Consider the following 23,756-nt stretch of genomic DNA (forward strand, 5'->3'; position numbering starts at 1 on the left):
ACAGGGGCTTCCAAACTGCCTTTTGGAGTTCTACCACGTCACTACCTCTAGTTAATTTAGATTGCAAGGCTTGTAAATATAAATACTTTGAAGATAAAAAAAAGCAGGCTGCACAGACTGTGGAGCTAGAAAGTGAAATTAAATGGACCACGTTACTTTGGTGGCTATCTATGCCCCCCCCCCCCCCGCCCCGCCCTACACTTGTAGTTGAATATAAATAAAGCAGCCTGCATAGACTGTAGAACTAGAAATTCAAATATACAAAGAAATGGACAAAGGCAGTTTGGTATCTGTCTGCATCAGATCCCCTCTCCACTAGGAGTAAAACAGAAAACTTTTCAGCCGTTATATAATCTAGAATATAAATAGAAATTGAGAAAGGCAATTTGGTATCTGTCTGCATCATAATCATCAACATCCTCCTCAGCGCCAGCTACATCAATATCCTCCTCCCAGTGTACAACATTCACACCTTCATTAGCCAAATCTGTAACTGGACTGTGGGTGATCCTTCCAGCATATGCAGAGGGCGTGCTGCAAATGTTGGATGGAGTCACCTCTTCCCGTACAGTGATGGGAAGGTCAGGGTTCACAACCAACAACACCCTTGGACTCGCCTTGGGGATTTGTGATGTCATCTGTTTAGAAGGCAGAGTTCTTTGCTGTTTTGTTGTTGTTGCTGACAGCATAACTCTCTTAAATTTTTTGTAGGGGGGGGGGGGGGGGGGGGGGGGGGGGGAGGAGGGCTTAGATCCTTGGGTGAAGCTGGACCACTAGTCATGAACACAGGCCAGGGCCTAAGCCGTTCCTTGCCACTACGTGTCGTAAATGGCATATTGCCAACTTTACGTTTCTCCTCAGATGATTTTAAGTTTCTCTTTTTGCTATTTTTGGAGAACTTGGGCTTTTTAGATTTTACATGCCCTGTACTAGGAGATTGGGCATCGGGCTTGCCAGACGACGTTGATGGCATTTCATCGTCTATGTCATGACTAGTGGCAGCAGCTTCAGCATTAGGAGGAAGTGGGTCTTGATCTTTCCCTACTTTATCCTCCAAATTTTGGTTTTCCATTATATGTAGTACAAGAGAGCGTACCCCTAAGCCACACACACTCGGCAAAGCCTTTAAAAATTATATGCGGCACAGGAGAGTAGCACTGGACTTATACTGCTGAATCAGTGAACTTTGTAATAGCAGTACCACTGGACTTATACACTGCTGAATCAGTGAACCTTGTAATAGCAGTACCACTGGACTTTTACTGCTGAATGTGTGAACTTGGTAATATTGCAGTACCAATGGGCTTATATACTGCTGGATTAGCTTTGCAAATTTGGTTATAATTATTTTATTTTTTATTTTTTTAAAAACTTGGGAATAATGGGGAAATAACTATGCCCTTAGAAGCACAGAGCACAGGACACAGCACCACTGGACTGAACAGGACACAGCACAGGACCCAGCAGCACCACTGACCTCAGAAGGACATAGCACAGGACACAACACCACTGGACTCAGCACAGCACAGCACAGCACAGCACAGCACAGCACAGCACAGCACTGAACAGCACGAGATATAGCAGGACAGAGGACCACCTAACACACCCTCCCTCTACCCTGATCAATGCCCGAGTGAAGATGGCGGCGACTAGCGGGGAATTTATAGGATCCGAGTATCGCGAGATCCGACAACGGGATTATGAGTCAGAGCCTCAGTTTCAGATTTGAATTTGGCGCCAATACCCGGATCTGTCTCGGATCCGACTCGGATCGGCAACGTTCGGGTGGGCTCGGATTTCATAAATCCGAGTGCGCTCATCTCTATTTGCAATAAGACAGTTTGTGAGATTTCATCCCTGCTGGACATTCCATGGTCAACTGTAAATGATATTATTAGAAAGTGGAAGCATTTCATAAACCCGAGTGCGCTCATCTCTAATATATATATATATATATATTATACGCACACATATATATTTATATATATTAAGTAGCTCGGCAGTATATAGAATTTTAGGTGTTAATCTCCAGTAATGCTTTTACTATAGCTTTAAAAAAGAAATAGAGAGAAAAAAAAAAAGTGTTATAAAAGCAATTAATATCCATATTGTGGATAACACTAAGGCTGCTGTGTTATTTTACCAAGGTATACTTTCAAGAACTACTTTCACGTTGAGTTATTAAAGCCCATTATTGAACATATGCCAAAATGGTTGTACCTACCCAGTATCTTTAGAGATATTGCTTGGAAAGATGGAGCTTTTGTGTGGGGATTGCAATCTCCTCAGTAAAAGGAAACTCTCTCTATAGACACCGATTGGGAATTCCCGCATAGATGCAATGCCAGTAATGTAAGACCAAGCATAACGGACATGCTATGCTTCGCCACTGAGCTTTTCGAAACACTTTATATAGTAACCTATTTAGTATGTAGCTTTATTTTTCTTGATAGGATGGGTGCAGGAATACTCAAATTCAGTTTACTTTTAATATAAGATGGAAAAGCTGGAGGAAGACTAAAAAGTGCGTTTTACCTACAAGCTACAATATAAACACTGGTGATTTTCCTTAAACCTGTAATATGCTAAACATTGATGTACATTAAGGACACCATGGCGGGTATTTATGAAGGATCACATTTGCGTTGCTAGCGTAAAAAGCAAATTGCCATTATTTGCATATTTTAAAAAATAAAAAACTACAAGGTTCACTACAATGTGAACCTCAACTGCTTCAACACGGTATACTATTTTCAGCATATTAAAGTCAATATTCAGCTATACTATATAGCCTATCTATTAGCATCAGAATGCTGTTAACACCACACTTCTAAAGCTTATTTTAAAAAAATGTGCGAGCTTAGAAAGTAATGGGAACACCCTGCCTAAGGGGGAAACAAATGATGAATGTAGAACTATTATTATTATTATTATCATTTATTTGTTAGGCGCCACAAGGTTTCCGCAGCGCCGTACATGGTACAAACAGTAGACTATACAGGGTATAACAGTACAGAACAATAAACAAAAGTACCAATACTTCAGAAACTCCAGGCAGGCAGATGCAATAGACACGGAGCAGAAGAACGGGTAAGGAGACAGGAGGGAAGAGGGCCCTGCTCAAGTGAGCTTACATCCTAAGGGAGGGTTAAACAGACCAGGCACAAGAGGAGCCAGTTGAGGGAATGGGAGAGAGGGGAGAATGAGTGGAGGAGATGGGGGTTAAGTGGATGGTTGGTAGGCTTTGAGAAAGAGGTGAGTTTTGAGTGCACGTTTGAAGGAGCACAGAGTAGGAGAGAGGCAGATGGAGCGAGGGAGGTCATTCCAGTGAAGGGGGGGCTGCACGGGAAAAGTCCTGGATTCTGGAATGGGAAAAGGTGATCAGAGTGGAAAAGAGGCGGCGGTCATTGGCCGAGCGCAGGGAGCGAGTGGGAGTGTGAATGGAGAGGAGGTTAGAGATATAAGGGGCAGTAGAGTGGGAGAGAGCCTTGTAAGTGGTGGTGAGGAGTTTGAAAAGAGTTCTGTAGGGGAAGGGGAGCCAGTGTAGGGCAAGGCAGAGAGGGGAGGCAGAGGAGGAGCGGCGTGAGAGGTAGATGAGTCTTGCGGCCACATTGAGTATAGAGCGGAGGGGGGAGAGACGGGGGTGGGGGAGGCCAGTGAGGAGGAGGTTGCAGTAATCCAGGCGGGAGATGATGAGTACGTGTATGATGGTTTTGGTGGCCTCCTGAGAGAGAAAGGGACGGATGCGGGCGATGTTGCGTAGTTGGAAGCGACAGGCTTTGGCAAGAGAATGAATGTGGGGGCAAAAGAGAGAGAGGAGTCAAGGGTGACACCCAAGCAGCGGAGTTGGGTGACAGAGGAGATGGTAGTGTTGATAACGACAATGGAGAGGTCATGGTGGGATGGGAGGCTGGGAGGAGGAAAGACAATGAGTTCAGTTTTGGAAATGTTGATTTTGAGAAAGCGCTCAGACATCCTGGAGGAGATGGCACACCAACATTTTCTTACATTAAAATGTCTCTATTTAAAAACTTTTTTCACAAGGCATAACAAGACATATTGGCAGACTAAGTTGTACATTCATCATTTGTACTATGTAGGGAGACGTTATGGTAATGTGTACCCATTAGGTAGGCATTAAGCTACTCCTATAAGCTAGCTTCCATGGCAAAACAAGGGTCACCAAGGTCTATTGGAACAATTCTAATTTTAAAATGAAAAACAATTGCTACTTTCCTCCTCATTTTAGGCTGTGTGTCGTGTTCCTCTTGTACCTTTGCACGCTGACTTTCAGGTACCAATGGGAAGTTGTAACATTTGTTTACCGAGAACTCCACTGAGGATTTCAAAGATTTTAATCAATTCCGCAAAAAGACTTTGGACGCTTTATAAAAAGGGAAATCGGGGATTGTGGTTTGAGGTGCTGAAAAGAACTAATGAAATAAAAAAAGAGAAAACTCCAGTTTCAATACTCCACAAATGTGACAGCTTGTTTAGTTTAAGAGAGAACACCCTTATGCATGGATGAATAAAGATTTAGGGGCATATTCAATTAGCTTGGTGGACCGCGATTACGCGCTGGAACGGCCAGCAACAGTAATACGCGGTTGCGCAATAAGGCGGATTTAACGTCACACCCCATAGGAATGCGAAGAGAAATCTGCGGTATTGCGGTACTGTATTACTTTGAGCAAAGCGCAATGGTTGGATAATCGCAGACCGCCAAGCTAATTGAAAATATCATCATCATTTATTTATATAGCGCCACTGATTCCGCAGCGCTGTACAGAGAACTCACTTACATCAGTCCCTGTCCCATTGGAGCTTACAGTCTAAATTCCCTAACATACACGCACACGCACACACGCGCACACTCGCACACAGAGAGGGGGAGAGAGAGACTAGGGTCAATTTTGATAGCAGCAAATTAACATATCAGTATGTTTTTGGAGTGTGGGAGGAAACCAGAGCACCCGGAGGAAACCCAGACAAACACGGGGAGAATGTACAAACTCCTCACAGATAAGGCCATGGTTGGGAATCGAACTCATGACCCTAGTGCTGTAAGCCACCGTGCTGCCCACTAAGGATAATGTGCGGCCCTTTTGAAGGTTAGCGGGCCCCTAAGTGGCCCCTGACGTGTAACAGGTTGCCTGCCACCGATCTAAGGAATGGTATGATTGGCAGTATGGGGTCAGCAAGGAATGTTTCTATTATCATGGCAAATTGAACTATGGTCTTCCCTGGATCAACTTTGCTTTTTGGGGATGAACGTTGAAGTTGATGTACATGTGTCTTTTTTTTTAACAGAACAAACTATGTAACTATAAATAGGCACCTATGTGTTTGTAACATAATACAGTCAGTACAGAGTTTCCTTGCTGGAATTCCCTGGCTGATTGTGCAGTAACACAGTCGAGATTTTTCTCTCAAGCCGTCCAGAAATAGGTTATTGTTACAAATAGGAAGGAGAGGAAAAAACAGTAAAGGTGTAAATGTTATCACTTGTCAGCTTAGTGCCTGGCCAGGCAGATAGACAGGAACCAGAGGGGGGAGGAGAGGCTGTACTGTAAAATGCAGCCAGGACCTGAAGACAGGCAGCTGTTCACAGCCAGGGTAAACATATATTATAGTGCACACACATCAAACACAACCTGCTGGGAGACGTTTATGTAAACCGTCCCACAGGTAACTCTGTGGAAAAGGAGGCGTTACCCACAGCACCCAGATTCCAAGGGGAGTATTCTATTACATTGGAGTAACCTGAAAATATTACAAAAATATCTGATATAATGACTATACAATTCTACACTGTATTCTAATATTAAAAAAAACCAACAACAATATTTAGGATTTTTCTTTTTTTAAATGCTTTTTTCTGTGCTTAAAATTGACATGTTAATGGTCATCCTCTGCTCTCTTTGGACAGGATACTTTCCTACAGTTAATGTGAAATGCTGATTTAGGGGTAGATTTATCAAGCCTAAACAGGAAAAGTGGAGGTGTTGCCCCTAGCAACCAATCAGATTCTAGATATAATTTTCTATAATGTGCTAGATAACTAGAACCTGATTGGTTGCTATGGACAACACCTCCACTTTTCCCTTTTCAGAGGGTTCCATAAATCTACCCCTGTATCGGAAATAGAACGGCCAATGTTTTATTGTGGCATTAACAAACTACGCCCACTTTTTACTCATTAGCGTAAGACGCAGAGGTGGAAGAAAAAAATTGCGTATAACAATATATGGAGTACAAACCTAAAGGCAAATTAAAGAGCAAGCTAAACATAGTTACCTGGAAATTCAAAAGACTGGGCCTCACCCATTTGATCACTTTCACCAACTTATCCTTATTTACGAGAAATTCACGAATAACCTAAAATCAGAATTGGCATTTTGAGAAAACGTAATCTGCATTTTAAACACTATATTGACAAAATGGAGACTAATTTTACCTCACGGTATGGAAATCCCTCCCGTTTTTTCGCTTTCCTGCAGGATAAAACACAGACGTTACTAGGAGTGAATGGTACCAAGGACCGATGCGTTTCCTTGGTAACCCGTTACACACATCTTAAGGGTGTATTCCACAGGGCGGTTGTTCTTTTCTTCTTGCGCTTTATGCCAGTCACAGGGGCAGCAGTAGTCATAGTCATGCGGCTCGCAGTACCGCTCACTCCCGCATAACTTGCAGCCAATCCGCTCATGTTCTTTAGAGGAACCTAAACAGGAAATGTGCTACCGTGTAATTAAATGTCATACAAACACCTTCAATTCTAAACGCTAAAACACGAACATTACATGGACACGATTCAGTCTACGGTCATCATAAATGACCTTGAGGGTCATTTACCCATTAAAACCTTGATTTTTCAGTTTTTCTTATTAAAAACACCAAAAAGTATCACTTTTATAGTCATTTTGCTGTATTTCCAAACACAGATATCTGCTATCGCATTCAATCTCTGGGGTAACAAGTCTTTGTACCAGAATCTCCACCTATTGTAACGGTTTAATACAAGCAAAGCATAACTCACAGAACAGATTTCTGGCCAAGAGCAATGGTTCTTATTTCAGGATATAAGTAAATACTTAAGACCATCAAGTAGCAGAAAGGTACACGTCAATATCACCATTACATTTTATTATTTTGTTTTTATGTTATCTTAATTCTTCCTATGTTCTTCCATTGCATTAATTGCCTCCGTGTATTTGATATAACAGTTATGCATATTCTATATATCACCACCTAACTAGACACAATAGAGGGCTGTAAGAAAAGTACAAAAACAAAAGGTTGCAAAACAAAAAACAGAAACATAAGTTATAAGAAGTGCTAGAAGACACATGAAAAGTGGACTTAGCATCTTTGTGCGACGTGTAAGTAATTGTAGCTTGAGACTCAGGGGCGAGATTGACGAACAAGCAGTTTTCAATAGGAGCTAAAACTTTTGCTATGTCAAAGTGTGAGCGTAACGTGAGTTACAGGTAAGTCCCAGGATTAGGGAGCAATCACAGTGGAAGGGTCAAATTTGTTCTGATTTGTCAAAAGTTTTGTGCACAAGCTAATAATCCCCCTCCCCCAAAACTGGATCTACAGTCATGGCCAAAAGTTTTGAGAAAGACACAAGTATTGGTTTTCACAAAGTTTGCTGCTTCAGTGTTTTTAGACCTTCTTGTCAGATGTTGATATGGTACACTGAAGTCAAATTACAAGCATTTCATAAATGTCAAAGGCTTTTATTGACAATTACATTAAGTTTATGCAAAGAGTGCTCCATCATGATGGAAAAGGCATTGTTCATCACCAAACTGTTCTTGGATGGTTGGGAGAAGTTGCTCTTGGTGGATGTTTTGGTACCATTCTTTATTTATGGCTGTGTTCTTAGGCAAAATTGTGAGTGAGCCCATTACCTTGGCTGAGAAGCAACCCCATACATGAATGGTCTCAGGATGCTTTACTGTTGGCATGACACAGGACTGATTGTAGCGCTCACCTTTCCTTCTCCAGACAAGCGTTTTTCCAGATGCCCCAAACAATCTGAAAGAGGATTCATCAGAGAAAATGACTCTACCCCAGTCCTCGGCAGTCCAATCCCTGTACCTTTTGCAGAATATCAGTCTGTCCCTGATGTTTTTCCTGGAGAGAAGTGGCTTCTTTGCTGGCCTTCTTGACACCAGGCCATCCTCCAAAAGTCTTCACCTCTCTGTGCATGCAGATGTACTCACACCTGCCTGCTGCCATTCCTGAGCAAGCTCTGCACTGGTAGTGCCCCGATCCTGCAGCTGAATCAACTTTAGGAGACGGCCCCGCTGCTTGCTGGATGTTCTTGGGTGCCCTGAAGCCTTCTTCACAACTATTGAACCTCTCTTCTTGAAGTTGTTGATAACCCAATAAATGTTTAATTTAGGTGCAATCTTACTAGCAGCAATATCCTTGTCTGTGAAGCCCTTTTTGTGCAAAGCAATGATGACTGCACGTTTCCTTGCAGGTAACCATGGATAAGAGAGGAAGAACAATGATTTCATGCACCACCCTTCTTTCAAAGCTTCCAGTCTGTTATTCTAACTCAATCAGTATGACATGAGTCATCTCCAGCCTTGTCCTCGTCAACACTCTCATCTGTGTTAAGAGAATCACTGACCTAAAGTTCATTGTCATGGCAAAGAGGGACTTTGAAATTAATTGGAATTCATCTGATCACTCTTCATTACATTCTGTAGTATATGCAAATTGCAATCGTAAAAACTGAAGTAGCAGACTATGTGAAAAAATAATATTTGTGTCATTCTCAAAACTTTTGGCCATGACTGTAAATCGAAGGTGTCTATTGCTGCAGAGAACAGGAGATTGGGCTCGTTATCACCTTATACATTAAGTTATTACAGCCGGCAACATTATTATAACAGTGTAAAAATAAAGCATTTTTATGAAGTCATTAAAAAAAACAAAAAAAAAAAAACAAACACCAAACACACATACATTTTTTAACAAATGAAACTGTAAGCCCAATGTACTTTCCCTTCCATTGTGCATGTGTGAGACAGCAAGTGGGCAACTGAAGAGAGGTAATACTTTTACCCCTCTGATAATGCTCATTTTCTGATTCATTCAGACATTAAAGTGATTTTTTTATTTATTGTGGCGAATAAAGAAAATGTAAAAAAAACAAACTAAAAAAAAAAAAAAAAATCACACTCCCTATAATTTCCCACAAAAATTAACTAAAATTAAAGACCAGAGAAATGTTAAAATGCCTGGCTACTTGATAGGTTACATAGAAAAAAATGAATGGAATAAAACCAAAATATATCAAAACTTGTGAAGGAGATACCACCGTTTTATTCATCCATTCATTCTGGACCCCCGGGAGCACTGTACTACAACAACAAAAACATGGCTGCACCGGTGTGCAAATCTGGAAACAAGTTATGGTATAACAAGCGGACATAGCTGAATGTTATAACAAGTGGACATACCTGAATGTTATAACAAGCGGACATACCTGGATGGCAACAGACAGAACAATGAACTGCCTTTTTGGCTGTTTTAGGGGTAACTGTGGGATCATCGAACTGCTTCTTCCACTGGTAAAACCTATAAACAAGCACAAAGACATTTACCATCAAGCATACGAGTCTTTAATATCTCCGCCATGGTTGCCCCATCTGCCCAGCTTCTGCGGTATACATAGCGGGATCACTGCACCAGATTGTATCTATAGCTTTTTATACAAAATATGTTGGTGAAGATTCAACATAGTCTGCTTATATTTATCCAGCATTTCCAAAGTATAACTATATGGGTGAGAGGCAGACTACATCCATTCTGGTTGGTTGTGCTGTACAGGTAGATCTCCATAACTTTCTGCACCAGCAGCAGCAGTGTCTTCCCAATGTCAGGTTAGAAAAACTCCCAGGCGAAGCTGGGAATGTAGACAGGACTGTATAGTAAATCCCTGGCCCCAGAAGAGGCTTTTCAACTTCAATACATCCGGGTACTCAGCTAGAGAGCGGATCTAACCTATCATACAAGTTAGTTGGGGATTTCTATTAGTTGAAAAATCTTTGTGATCTACTATATTTAATCCAGACGTTGGGCATGTCCTTTAAAGGCCTGTGTGCAAGCTCATTACATTTCTTCATAATAATTAGCGATTCCTATCCGAGACTGCCCATCCTTCATTTAGGGATTTAAAAAAAAAGCGCAAATGAACTTGGACGATCAGAACGGACACGTGCACATACTGTAAACTACTGTTACAATAAAAATTAATAATTTTATGATAATGACATATAAAATTACTAAAAGCTTTCAAAGCAATAAAGTCTCTGTTAGGCAGACTGCCAGTGTCTTGCCAGCTGATAAAGGATTTAGCATTTTAAAAATAAAAAAATTGCAATATTTAAAATCACTTATTTTAATTTATAAATTTGACTTTATGCTTTCGTCTATTTTACAACCAACATGATATCATCTAATGTGAAAGTTTCACACGTTACACTAGTAAAAGGATAGCACATGTCCTGGCTTTCGTCCTTTATACTACTGAAAACCTGATAACTATTGGTAATAAACACTTATGGCTGCTTAATTGAAAACTATAGATAGAAAGTTCAAGTTAAGTGGAAACTCTACAGTAAATTACTGAATGCAGGCATTGCAATGACACAAAAGACACAGGACTACAATGGTAAACCATCTAATTGACATAATAAATTACAGCCATTGTTTGAGTATTATGTGCCCTTTAAATGAAGAATAACAGGACGCCGGCCACTGAGGCTAAATTCACTTTTTAATGACTGGAGGTATTTCATACCATCGTTACTAAACCATAGTTTTGCTATGTGTTGGTTAAACTGAATAATTTAAATGTTGCCTTTTTTGTTAGTTTTGTGGAATAAAAACCTCTTTATTCTAGTTATGTGTTGCAACGTTTTAAAAAATATTATTTTTATCATTTATTTTTAACCTGTCTAGTCTCTTATGGGTCTCTCAAATTGTCAACATTGATAGATTCAGTGTGCCCTGGATCTAACAGCAGCTGACATGTCAACCACAAAAAGATGCGGGCAATGCTATTGGCCAGGGAAGACCTCAAACATATCCTGGGTTTCCCTACTCTGGGGGAACTCCCCAATGATGTCATCATTGTGACATCAGAGGATTTCTAGTGCACAATAGGAGAGTGTACACTTGCCCCTTAAGAAGTACATACGACTGTGCCACACATCGGTGTCAGGATGGCTGCCTCCACGTTGTGCTAGTGACAAGTGAACCTTTCAGTGTACATTAACACTACTCAATTCTATATAACCTAAAGCTTCTATATACTAATCTTGACCATTGTTATAGAAAGGTGACCTTTTTACTTTAGAACATTGATAGTAATGTTAATTAACAATATCTTTTTTTCGGCTTTTAATATGCATCTGGTTGTAGCAAAAGGAAGGAATGTGTATGTGTGTTATGGAATTTAGACTGTAAGCTCCAATGGGGCAGGGACTGATGTGAGTGAGTTCTCTGTACAGCGCTGTGGAATTAGTGGCGCTATATAAATAAATGGTGATGATGATGATGTGTGACATAAACCACTAGGCAGCCTATAAATGTGTTAGGAACTAGTGACATCACTAAGGCACATCCTGACTAATATTCATGAGCTCCTGGGTCCTAGTGCATGGCTGGGCTATATTCTCATAAACATTACTTTAGTCCACAAAACAGATGAGAGTAAGTGACAGTTCCACTTTAAAGACAGATAAGCCGTGTTATGTAAAGCCGCCCGGGTTGAAGGTAGTGTTATGAAGAAGCAGGATCTAAATTGCTCCACTGCTCTGGAAGAGGTCATGAGACGTTTGGAAGAGAGAGAAACGATCAGACTCCAGATAGTCTTTATCTTACCTCTGCAGCACACTCTCTCCGTTAAGGGATTTGATGAACTTCATGGCCAGTTCTCTTCCGACGCCAGGCAATCCCTTCATTTAGGAAAATAAATACAATGCGTATAAACATTTGTAATCAGCGATTAATAACAAAGCAACAAGAAAGTACAACACTGGCCCCTCTTCCCTCCATTAAACCATAACCGGGTCAGCCAATAGTTTCCGCATTACTATGTCACAGAAATTAAGCAGGGTACACACCTATGCAATACTGTGCAGATAGCACGATTCACAACCGTTCAGTCAGATATTGCAAGAGTGTGTCCACTCCCACAATCATGTTTTATCACACAAAAACAAATCGCATCGGTTGATTTGGTTTTATAAACTTCCTAAAAATTGCAATCAACGATGGAACGATGTCAGGCAAAGGTGGAAGTGTGTACGCAGTCACGGCAGATATCTGCAGAGTGTATGATCTTTTCAGCCGATGGCCTTATCTGTGAAGATTTTTTTATGTTCTCCCCGTGTTTGCGTGGGTTTCCTCCGGGTGCTCCGGTTACCTGCCACACTCCAAAAACATACTGGTAGGTTAATTGGCTGCTAACAAATTAACCCTAGTCTGTGTCTCTGTTTGTTAGGAAATTTAGACTGTAAGCTCCAATGGGGCAGGGACTGATGTGAGTGAGTTCTCTGTACAGCGCTGTGGAATTAGCGGCACTATATAAATAAATGGTGATGATGATGGTTATGAGAGATGAATATCACAGATCTGAAGGTAAATTGTGTAGCTGTGTACGTATGAATCGACATGCACATCGGGACTTTCAATCGTTGGTGAAATCGTTACAGGAATCGCATCTTATGTAAGATTGCATAGGTGTGTACCCAGCTTTACAGCAGAGCCATACCTCCCAACTATTTGCATTTATTTTTATGGGACAGTACCGAAACAAGTGCCTCGAACATAGCTTGGAAATAAATGGGCGAGGATTCCTACAAAAGCCTATGTTTTGGGATGATCTGGGAGTGGTTAGAGGTAATAGGTTGGGGTTTATTTTGCCCCTATTCATGGTGTATCAATGTTTGGAGGTATGACTTCCCTAATAACAGATTAAAAATAAAGCTCTCCTCAGCCACTATGACTTTCTGGACAATAATTACATTGCTTTTAAAGGGCTTGTTTACTCAGACAACTGTAATGCACCTTCACACACTACATACAATTTCTAACTCTTTGGCTTCCTTCTCTATTCTTGTTACCAAAAGCTTTATATCAGCCAGTTACAGATTATCTTTGTTGCCCTTGGATATGACACAGATCAGCTATGCCCTGTGCGATGGACATATTTGTATAGATAATATTAGTGCCTTGATCAAAATCAAGTTAAGGCAACCAAAAAGATAATTATTTTAAGTAAAAATTGGAAGTGAGGCATGGAGGCCCATAAACTTGGAAGGGAAGCCATTAGACTTTTATTTGATGATTTAAAACACAGCAATGTGGATTTGAGTTTAGCAGCCCCTCTACCTATGATTGTTAATGCCCGACATCCAACAAGCTACAACCCATGACTTAAAATTGCTCATATCAGTCATATAGTTACCCTTACAAGTTGCAGCGACATCACTGGTCATAAAATTATATTTAAATCGAGTAGACTGTACAGAGCATGACTATTACCTAGCGGACTACAAGCCAATCACTGAGATCTACATTTACATTATAGGATTCGGAGCAATATAGTTGCTCTTTTAAGTGAACATGTTAGTTCTGTGACAAGTCCTCTTGTTATGTACTGGCTGGGCAATACCTGTTGCAAACAAAAATTAAATAATTTCACTTTCCTGGTCCGCTCAGAAGAGGGACAGACGGCAATTAGTATATTACTGTTCCTCCTTCCAACACCCGCTGCTCCACACCAGCGTTATACACTGGTGGAGAATACCGATATGGAGCAGAGGGGCAGCAGTGGCTGCAATTTGCATACAGGTCAGGCTGTTTAACAACTTAGTCAGGTTAATTAGCATACTAAGTGCCAGAGCCACAGAGTCTTTCCAGGACAAGACATGCTTAAAGTTGAGCCTGTATTTAATAAAAAAAAAAAAGACCAATCACAGAGATACAAACACATGGGTCAGTGCTGGCAAGGTAAGTTAGCAAGCTAAAAATTAAAAACAGGTTTCTGCAAAGTATTCAATGTAATAAATGAGCAAAAAAAATTGATTTTCCTGTTGTTATTCCTGAACATTACACAAACTTCAAGCAAAACAACTCTGCAGCCTCTCGGCCTTACTTGCTCTTTAATTTCAGCAATACTGCATTCCCGTCACACACAGAATAGGAGTAAATAGGAATGTCTCTGCAACCATTTCAGTCTGCAGCAATTACTGAACAGAAGAGAATGCTGATTGCGATTCTTTCAGATAATGGAAATATCAGGCTCGGTAGTTAAATGCTAAGCAGTCCAGGCCAGGATTGTTGTGATAGCTATGACAATAAGAGCCACACAATGCTAAATTACGCTGTGTGTATGGCGCTATAACAACATCATTATCTTCTTAAAGACGACCAAACTGGAGGCAGAAGCCTGCAACTATAGGTGTCATATCGCTGCCAGTGTTGCTGTGGAAGAGAGATCATACACAATAACTAATAAACTAGTATGCAAAAGTGGTTTGTGACTAATGCCCTGTGCACATATATATTCATTCAATTTCTCCTGCATTTTTTTTTTGACAAGTGAAAGGAGGGGAGACTGGACCTCACAGAGACTAATGACGGAGAGATGCTGTTGCAGTGTACAAAGACCGCGGGGTAAATATATCAAACGGAGGGTTTAAAAAGTGGAGATGTTGCCTATAGCAACCAATCAGATTCTAGCTGTCCTTTATCAGTTGGAGTACCACAAGGCTCAGTGCTAGGTCCTCTGCTGTTCTCTATCTATACCGCTTCTTTTGGAAATCTAATAAGTTCCTTTGGATTTCAGTATCATCTCTATGCGGATGATACCCAAATCTATCTATCCTCTCCTGATCTCTCAACATCTGTGTTGTCCCGTGTAACTGACTGTCTTTCTGCCATTTCATCTTGGATGTCCTCTCGCCAACTCAAACTTAATTTTTCTAAAACAGAGTTAATAATATTCCCACCCACCAACAAGAGCATACCTGACATTTCTATATCTCTGTTGATAACATGACCATAAATCCCACCCCACAAGCTCGCTGCCTAGGTGTAATCCTTGACTCACACCTATCCTTTGTTCCCCACATTGACTCTATATCTAAATCATGTTCTTTAGATGTATGCAACATTTCCAGAATTCGCACATATCTCACGTAAGACACTGCAAAAACCTTAATTCATGCACTTATCTCCCGCATTGACTATTGCAATTCCCTCCTTACTGGTCTTCCCCAAAACAGACTCAAACCCCTACAATCTATTTGCACGCTGCGGCAAGACTGATTTTCCTTGCAAATCGTTACTCCTCTGTTGAATCACTCTGCATGTCTCTAACACTGGTTGCCTGTTTTCTACTGAATCCAATATAAAATACTTTTACTAACCTACAAGGCCATCAACAAAGCTGCACCAACATACATCTCCTTTCTTGTCTCAAAATATCTCCCAACTCGGCAACTCCATTCTGCACAAGATCTGCGTCTCTCATCCACCCTCATCCTCCCATTCCAGTTTACAGGAATTTTTTTCAGGCTGCACCCTCTCTATGGAAATTCCCTCCCTCGCACAATAAGACTCTCCTCTGGTCTACAAACTTTCAAGCATTCTCTGAAAACCCACCTCTTCAGACAAGCTTATAATATTCCTCAACCACCCTCTTAACCTCACTACCTTATCCTATTACCACCCATTACACAATTTCACACAAGACAACTACCCCCTGATCAACATTGTTGTGTGACGGGGTCATTTAGCTTATGAGTCACTTTTACCTTTGCAGCCTGGCTGGGCAGAAATGCAAAATGCAGACTTAGCCTTAGCCTCATGTGTCAAACTCTCATTGTCCCATAGATTGTAAGCTTGCAAGCAGGGCCTTCTCACCTCTTTGTCTGTTTTACACAGTTTGTTTATTAGTTTACCCCCAATTATAAAGCGCTACGGAATATGTTGGCGCTATATAAATAAATGATGATGATAGACTGTACTAAATAACTATAGGCAACATATCCACTTTTTAAACGCGCCAGTAACTCTCAGCTTGATACATTTACCCCCTGTGTGTACAAGGCTGTGAACAGTCACAAGCGAGTACCAAAAGGAAAGTTAAGGGTTCCGTTCTATTACCGGTGGGCCTAGGTATTATATATAGTGAGCAGCAGATCAGAGTTTGGTACGATGAGCCCAAACATACAAGGATTGGTCAATTTGGTTGAATAGACAAAACGAGAATCCCACGCAACAGTGAATGAAGCTTTTTGGTCCCCCCATGCAGCTATGGAACAAGGGATCTCTAAATAGGGAGCAAGGGCTGTTTAAAAACATAAATACTGAAATATTATTATTGTCACAATGAAACTGGTTACCTGCCCTAGCAGTATGTCACCCTGACACAATATATTGTAATCATACAGCACAAGAATTCTGTATCTCTCACATATACAATGGAGTCATTTATAAATAGAGGACAAACCCATGTGTTGCCTATTTCTGCATGGAAACGGGACAGTGTAAGAGGAACACACCCTCATTAAGCTTTTTGATGTTCCTGGGCACAGATAATATGTAGTAATTGACTCTACAAAGCAATTTCATTGGGATTCCACATTAACAGATAGGAAGTGCTTCCCTAGGTAATTAACACTTGAGACCTCTCTGGTATGAAGGTGTTGCCCATTTAGCACAGGTATGAGAGGCTGTAGCTAATTGGGGCCAGATGTCATCAAAGCCTGTAATACTCATCTGCATTATATGGGCAAAAACTGGTATAACAGACACGTTTATGCCTCGTCTGGCACAGAACCCACAGTCTCTTCTCATAGAAACAATGAATTTGACAGTAGATAAGAACCACTTGGCCCATCTAGTCTACCCATTCTTAACCCATGGTAACTTCAAACCCTATTTGAACCTTAGTTCTTTGTAAGGATATCCTTATGTCTATCCCAAGCATGTTTAAATTGCTCTAAAGTATTAGCCTCTACCACCTCTGATGGGAGGCTATTCCACTTATCCACTACCCTTTCTCATCTGAATCCTACTGGGCAGCAGGAGAACTGGCACATACATGACTTAAAATTCCTTTTACAGTTGTTCCAACTCGTTGGGTAAGCCTCCTCCCAAAATTTGGTATAATTTCCAAGTCTTCTCTTAAATAACAGATTTAAAACAAGCATAATTATATAAACACAAGAACATAATTTAAGACTAAATTTGAGAAGTCCTGCTCTCCAGAGCTTACAATCTAAAAGAAAGACAGGGTAAGTAAAACAAAAAGGTACATTCATCATCATCAACATTTATTTATATAGCGCCAGCAAATTCTGTAGCGCTTTACAATTGATATTGCATGTTATAGACACAGCCATGCTAATGGGTATAAATTATACATTAATTATAATTCACAATAAGATAGCAAATCACCAAGGATTTCTGTGACCCTTTAAAGGCGCTAGGCCAAGTACTTTTACACAGGTGACGCCTATACGATGCGACTTGTAATATCTGCAATGCTTTACTTTTGGGATAGCAATCCCAATTTTAGGATCTGCAATTGCTCTCTCTGTAGCTGTTCTGACCTTTCATTGTGCCGCATAAGAGTAGTTACCGGTCATCACAAATGAAATCATAGTTGGCGGCACTGTACAAATGGAACATAGTTATCACCAATGAGGCCTAGTTGCTGCACAAGGTTCTTGAAAAGACAGAGGGGTAAGTTATCATTTATTTAGTACATTCTACAAAATGACAGCTAGAATCTGATTGGTTGCTATAGGCAACATCTCCACTTTTTCAAACCCGCAGCTTGATAAATTTACCCCAGAGTGTACCTACACATATAGCCGGATCAAATAAATAATGGGGGAAATCATTTAAGGAACACTGAACGGAAAATAAAAGTTGTCTTGAATGTGAAGGTCACAAATAGCTCTTATATATACATACCCCTGGCTACACAAGCAAATATCACCAGCACCATGCAAATATCTCTGTTCCACTGCACGCAAGGCCCTCAAAATAAGCTAAATCAATAGCATCACTATTAGGAATTGGCAAAAGTGGAAAGATGACAGTGATCACTCATTTATGGGGAATCATCTTACAACAACACTAACAGATACCAGAGGCGATCTGGCTCAGAGTGACTGGATCTCATCAAATATACTGATGCTGGCACTCAGGTTGAAAGCGGGATCAACCCATGTGCGGCCAATCTCAAACGGCAACGCCACCCAAACAATTTCACCCAGCATTCAGCTCTCGCAACTAGCAGACCTGTGTCAGAAACCCTTACAGAATGCGAGCACTCACTGCAGTCTTCATCGTAAGCAGTGACTGTGTTAGAAACAAATGCTGAATTCATTTCAATAGTTCCAAAGTGTCAATGCCAGGACAAGCAAATAGACCTGCACAGGCTTATATATGCTGTGTGTAATTTATATATTACACACATATACTATATGGACAAAAGAATTCGGACGCATGACCATTACACCAACAGGGACTGTAATGACATTGTATTCAAATACATATACAGGGTGATTCAAAAGTCGCAGTACACCCTTTTATTTCAAAAACTCTACAGGAAATTGGGAAACCTGAATACTCCAGTAAGGTATGGGTGACGTGGTCTATCTTTTACGGTATGTACCAAACATGGGCACCATCTTGAAATCGGCCCAATTCCTGTAGAGTTTTTTAAATAAAAGGGTGTACTGCGACTTTTGAATTACCCTGTACTTTAATACAGAGTTCGTCCCCCATTTTGCAGTGATGACAGCTTCCACTTTCCACAAGATGTTGGAGTGTTTCTGTGGGAATTTGTGCTCATTCATTCTGTAGAGCATTTATGAGGTCTGGCACTGATGTTGGACAAGAAGGCCTGGATCGCAATCTCTGTTCATTTCTGTGTCGGCCAGTCAAGCTCTTCCACACCAAACTCATCAAATCATGTATTTGTAGTCCTTGCTTTGTGCACTGGGGCACAGTCATGTTGGAATAAAAAAGGGTCTTCCCCAAACTGTTGTCACAAAGTTGGAAGTATAGCATTATCCAAAATGACTTGGTATGCTGAAGTATTAAGATCGCCCTTCACTGGAGATAAGGGGCCTATCCCAAACCCTGAAAAACAGCCCTATACCATTATCACTACTCTACCAAACTTCACAGTTGGCGTAATACAGTCAGGCAGGTAACGTTCTTCCGGCATCCGTCAAACCCAGACTCGCCCATTTGACTGCCAGAGAAGTGTCACTCCACAGAACATGACTCCACAGAACAGATTTCCACTAGTCCACAGTCCAGTGTGGGTTTACTTTACACCACTCCATCGGATTCTTGGCATTGGTCTTAGTGATGTGAGGCTTGTATGCAGCTGCTCAGGCATGGAAACCCCCCATTAAGCTCCTGCCGCACAGTTTTTGTGTTTACATTAATGCCAGTGAAATCAACAGAGCTTGGTGACTCATACGCACGTTTTGAGAAACGGCATGTTCCTAAATGCTTCCACTTTCTAATAATATCATTTACAGTTGACCATGGAATGTCCAGCAGGGATGAAATCTCACAAACTGTCTTATTGCAAATAGAGATGAGCGCACTCGGATTTATGAAATCTGAGCCCACCCGAACGTTGCCGATCCGAGTCGGATCCGAGACAGATCCGGGTATTGGCGCCAAATTCAAATCTGAAACTGAGGCTCTGACTCATAATCCCGTTGTCGGATCTCGCGATACTCGGATCCTATAAATTCACCGCTAGTCGCCGCCATCTTCACTCGGGCATTGATCAGGGTAGAGGGAGGGTGTGTTAGGTGGTCCTTTGTCCTGCTATATCTCGTGCTGTTCAGTTCAGTTCTGTGCTGTGCTCAGTCCAGTGGTGCTGTGTCCTGTGCTCTGTCCTTCTGAGGTCAGTGGTGCTGCTGGGTCCTGTGCTGTGTCCTGTTCAGTCCAGTGGTGCTGTGTCCTGTGCTCTGTGCTTCTAAGGGCATAGTTATTTCCCCATTATTCCCAAGTTTTTAAAAAATAAAAAAAAAGTTATAAAAAATAAAAAATAAAAAAAATAATTATAACCAAATTTGCAAAACAAATCCAGCAGTATAAGCCCATTGGTACTGCAATATTACCAAGTTCACACATTCAGCAGTATCTTGTGCTACATATAATGGAGACCAAAAATTTGGAGGATAAAGTAGGGAAAGATCAAGACCCACTTCCTCCTAATGCTGAAGCTGCTGCCACTAGTCATGACATAGACGATGAAATGCCATCAACGTCGTCTTCCAAGCCCGATGCCCAATCTCCTAGTACAGGGCATGCAAAATCCAAAAAGCCCAAGTTCTCAAAAAATAGCAAAAAGAGAAACTTAAAATCAGCTGAGGAGAAACGTAAAGTTGGCAATATGCCATTTACGACACGTAGTGGCAAGGAATGGCTTAGGCCCTGGCCCGTGTTCATGACTAGTGGTCCAGCTTCACCCACGGATCTAAGCCCTCCTCCTCCCCCCCCTACAAAAAAATGAAGAGAGTTATGCTGTCAGCAACAACAACAAAACAGCAAAGAACTCTGCCTTCTAAACAGATTACATCCAAGGGTGTTGTTGGTTGTGAACCCTGACCTTCCCATCACTGCACGGGAAGAGGTGACTCCATCCAGCATTTGCAGCACGCCCTCTGCATATGCTGGAAGGATCACCCATAGTCCAGTTACAGATCTGGCTAATGAAGGTGTGAATGTTGTACACCGGGAGGAGGATATTGATGTAGCTGGCGCTGAGGAGGATGTTGATGATTATGATGCAGACAGATACCAAATTGCCTTTCTCAATTTCTATTTATATTCTAGATTATATAATGGCTGAATAGTTTTCTGTTTTACTCCTAGTGGAGAGGGGATCTGATGCAGACAGATACTAAACTGCCTTTGTCCATTTCTTTGTATATTTGAATTTCTAGTTCTACAGTCTATGCAGGCTGCTTTATTTATATTCAACTACAAGTGTAGGGCGGGGGGGCATAGATAGCCACCAAAGTAACGTGGTCCATTTAATTACACTTTCTAGCTCCACAGTCTGTGCAGCCTGCTTTTTTTTATCTTCAAAGTATTTATATTTACAAGCCTTGCAATCTAAATTAACTAGAGGTAGTGACATGGTAGAACTCCAAAAGGCAGTTTGGAAGCCCCTGTACAAACTGGCTCTATTTTTTAACTGCGTTGTCCCCCCTCCAGTGTGTACTCGGAAAGAGTTTTTAGTGCAGCTGGGAACCTGGTCAGTGAGTGGCGAAGAAGGTTGCTTCCTCACAACGTTGAAAAAATGATGTTTATAAAAATGAATAATCAATTCCTCAATGAAGTACAGCACTGCCCTCCAGACAGTACAGAGGGACCTGTGGTTGTGGAGTCCAGCGGGGACGAATTGATAATGTATGAGGAGGAGGAAGTACACACTGTAGGGGGAGAGGAATCAGAGGTTGAGGATGAGGACGACATCTTTCCTCAGTAGAGCCTGTTTAGTTTGTACAGGGAGAGATGAATTGTTTTATTGGTGTGGGGGCCCAAACAAACCAATCATTTCAGCCAAAGTTGTTTGGTAGGCCCTGTCGCTGAAATGATTGGTTTGTTAAAGTGTGCATGTCCTATTTCAACAACATAAGGGTGGGTGGGAGGGCCCAAGGACAATTCCATCTTGGAACTTTTTTTTTGCATAATATGACCAATCAACAGTCGTTTGCCATGTTCAAAAAGTAAAACCAAATTTAAACAAATTCAGGAAATTAAACCAAAAGTAAAATGCCCTGTCATAATTTAAAACAAGAGGGATTGACGTGCTCTAGAACTACTGTATTGTTGTTTATATTTTATAAACACTACACTTGAAAGCTTGAGTCTTTCAATGAAAAAGTAACTCTCCATTGCATGAATATTTGCAACAGGGACAATTTTAGGGTTAAGAAAGTCAACTAATAACACTTCGACGCTGTCTGTCTTTATAAACACTACACTTGGAAGTTGGAGGAGGTATTGTGGCCCCGGCACCAAATTTACTACCGGGGCCACTCCACTGTGCAGTCCATATTTAGGTGTATCAGATATTAAACAACGGTGACAGTTGATGCCCAATTTTTTAATTATATTGTTGGCGCTGTAAAAAATTGTGTTTCGGGCACACCACACTACGCAGTCCATACCCTTTTTTGGTGGAATTCTGACCCGTGGAGGGTTTTTTAATTATATTGTGGCCTCGGTACCAAATTGTGTACCGGGGCCACCACACTACGCAGTCAAGATAGATAGATGCGCATCATAGATAAAGTACATTCAGTGTTGTGGGGCAAATTGAAAAATATTCAAAATGCACTGACATTATCAAAAACAAGAGGTTTTCACACGCTGAAACTCCAACATGTATATGATGGAGAGGATGGAGGAGCAGCCGTATGTGCAGTGTAATGCAGACCTGTTGAAGGTTTTTTATATATTTTATTGTGGTGCCCAGTGCCCACTACTCTACGCAGTCCAGATACTATTTTTGGGTGTAATTCTGTCCTGTTGAAGGTTTTCTATATATTATATTGTGGTGGCCAGTGGCCAGTCCTCTACGCAGTCCAGATACTATTTTTGGGTGTAATTCAGACCTGTTGAAGGTTTTCTATATATTTTTTATAGCAGTGCCCAGTGCCCACTACTCTACACAGTCCAGATACTATTTTTGGGTGTAATTCAGACCTGTTGAAGGTTTTCTATATATTTTTTATAGCAGTGCCCAGTGCCCACTACTCTACGCAGTCCAGATACTATTTTTGGGTGTAATTCTGACCTGTTGAAGATTTTCTATATATTTTTTATTGTGGTGCCCAGTGCCCACTACTCTACGCAGTCCAGATACTATTTTTGGGTGTAATTCTGACCTGTTGAAGATTTTCTATATATTTTTTATTGTGGTGCCCAGTGCCCACTACTCTACGCAGTCCAGATACTATTTTTGGGTGTAATTCAGACCTGTTGAAGGTTTTCTATATATTTTATTGTGGTGCCCAGTGCCCACTACTCTACGCAGTCCAGATACTATTTTTGGGTGTAATTCAGACCTGTTGAAGGTTTTCTATATATTATATTGTGGTGGCCAGTGGCCAGTCCTCTACGCAGTCCAGATACTATTTTTGGGTGTAATGCAGACCTGTTGAAGGTTTACTATATATTATATTGTGGTGGCCAGTGCCCACTACTCTACGCAGTCCAGATACTATTTTTGGGTGTAATGCAGACCTGTTGAAGGTTTACTATATATTATATTGTGGTGCCCAGTGCCCACTACTCTACGCAGTCCAGATACTATTTTTGGGTGTAATTCAGACCAGTTGATGGGTTTTTAATTGTATTGTGGGGAACACTCCTCTACGCAGTCCAGAAAGATACCTCGTTGCAACGTTTTGTACTAAAAAAAAAATTATTGTGAGGTGTTAGGTGTTCAGAATAGCCTTTAAATTAGTGGAAATTATTGTTATTGAATGTTATTGAGGTTAATAATAGCGTAGGAGTGAAAATAAGCCCAAAAACTTGATTTTTACACTTTTTAGTTTTTTAAAAAAAAAAAATCCGAATCCAAAGCCTTAAATCCGAACCAAAACGTTTCGGCAGGTGTTTTGCAAAACAAATCCGAACCCAAAACATCGAGAAAATCC

At 41.0% G+C, this 23,756-nt stretch overlaps 1 protein-coding gene across 1 annotated transcript in view; it reads right to left on the bottom strand.

Moving 5' to 3' along the window:
• GEN1 (GEN1 Holliday junction 5' flap endonuclease) overlaps nucleotides 1-23,756 on the bottom strand; it is a 39,982-nt gene that overhangs the window by 8,872 nt on the left and 7,354 nt on the right. The window contains exons 6-10 of the mRNA XM_075201397.1: nucleotides 11,911-11,984; nucleotides 9,509-9,600; nucleotides 6,574-6,724; nucleotides 6,458-6,494; nucleotides 6,298-6,378 (exon numbers count right to left, since the gene is read on the bottom strand). Of these exons, the coding sequence (XP_075057498.1) occupies nucleotides 6,298-6,378; nucleotides 6,458-6,494; nucleotides 6,574-6,724; nucleotides 9,509-9,600; nucleotides 11,911-11,984 (435 nt within the window). The remainder of the gene's footprint in view (nucleotides 1-6,297; nucleotides 6,379-6,457; nucleotides 6,495-6,573; nucleotides 6,725-9,508; nucleotides 9,601-11,910; nucleotides 11,985-23,756) is intronic.

Source organism: Mixophyes fleayi, chromosome 3 (assembly GCF_038048845.1).
Source record: "Mixophyes fleayi isolate aMixFle1 chromosome 3, aMixFle1.hap1, whole genome shotgun sequence".
NCBI lineage: Eukaryota > Metazoa > Chordata > Amphibia > Anura > Limnodynastidae > Mixophyes > Mixophyes fleayi.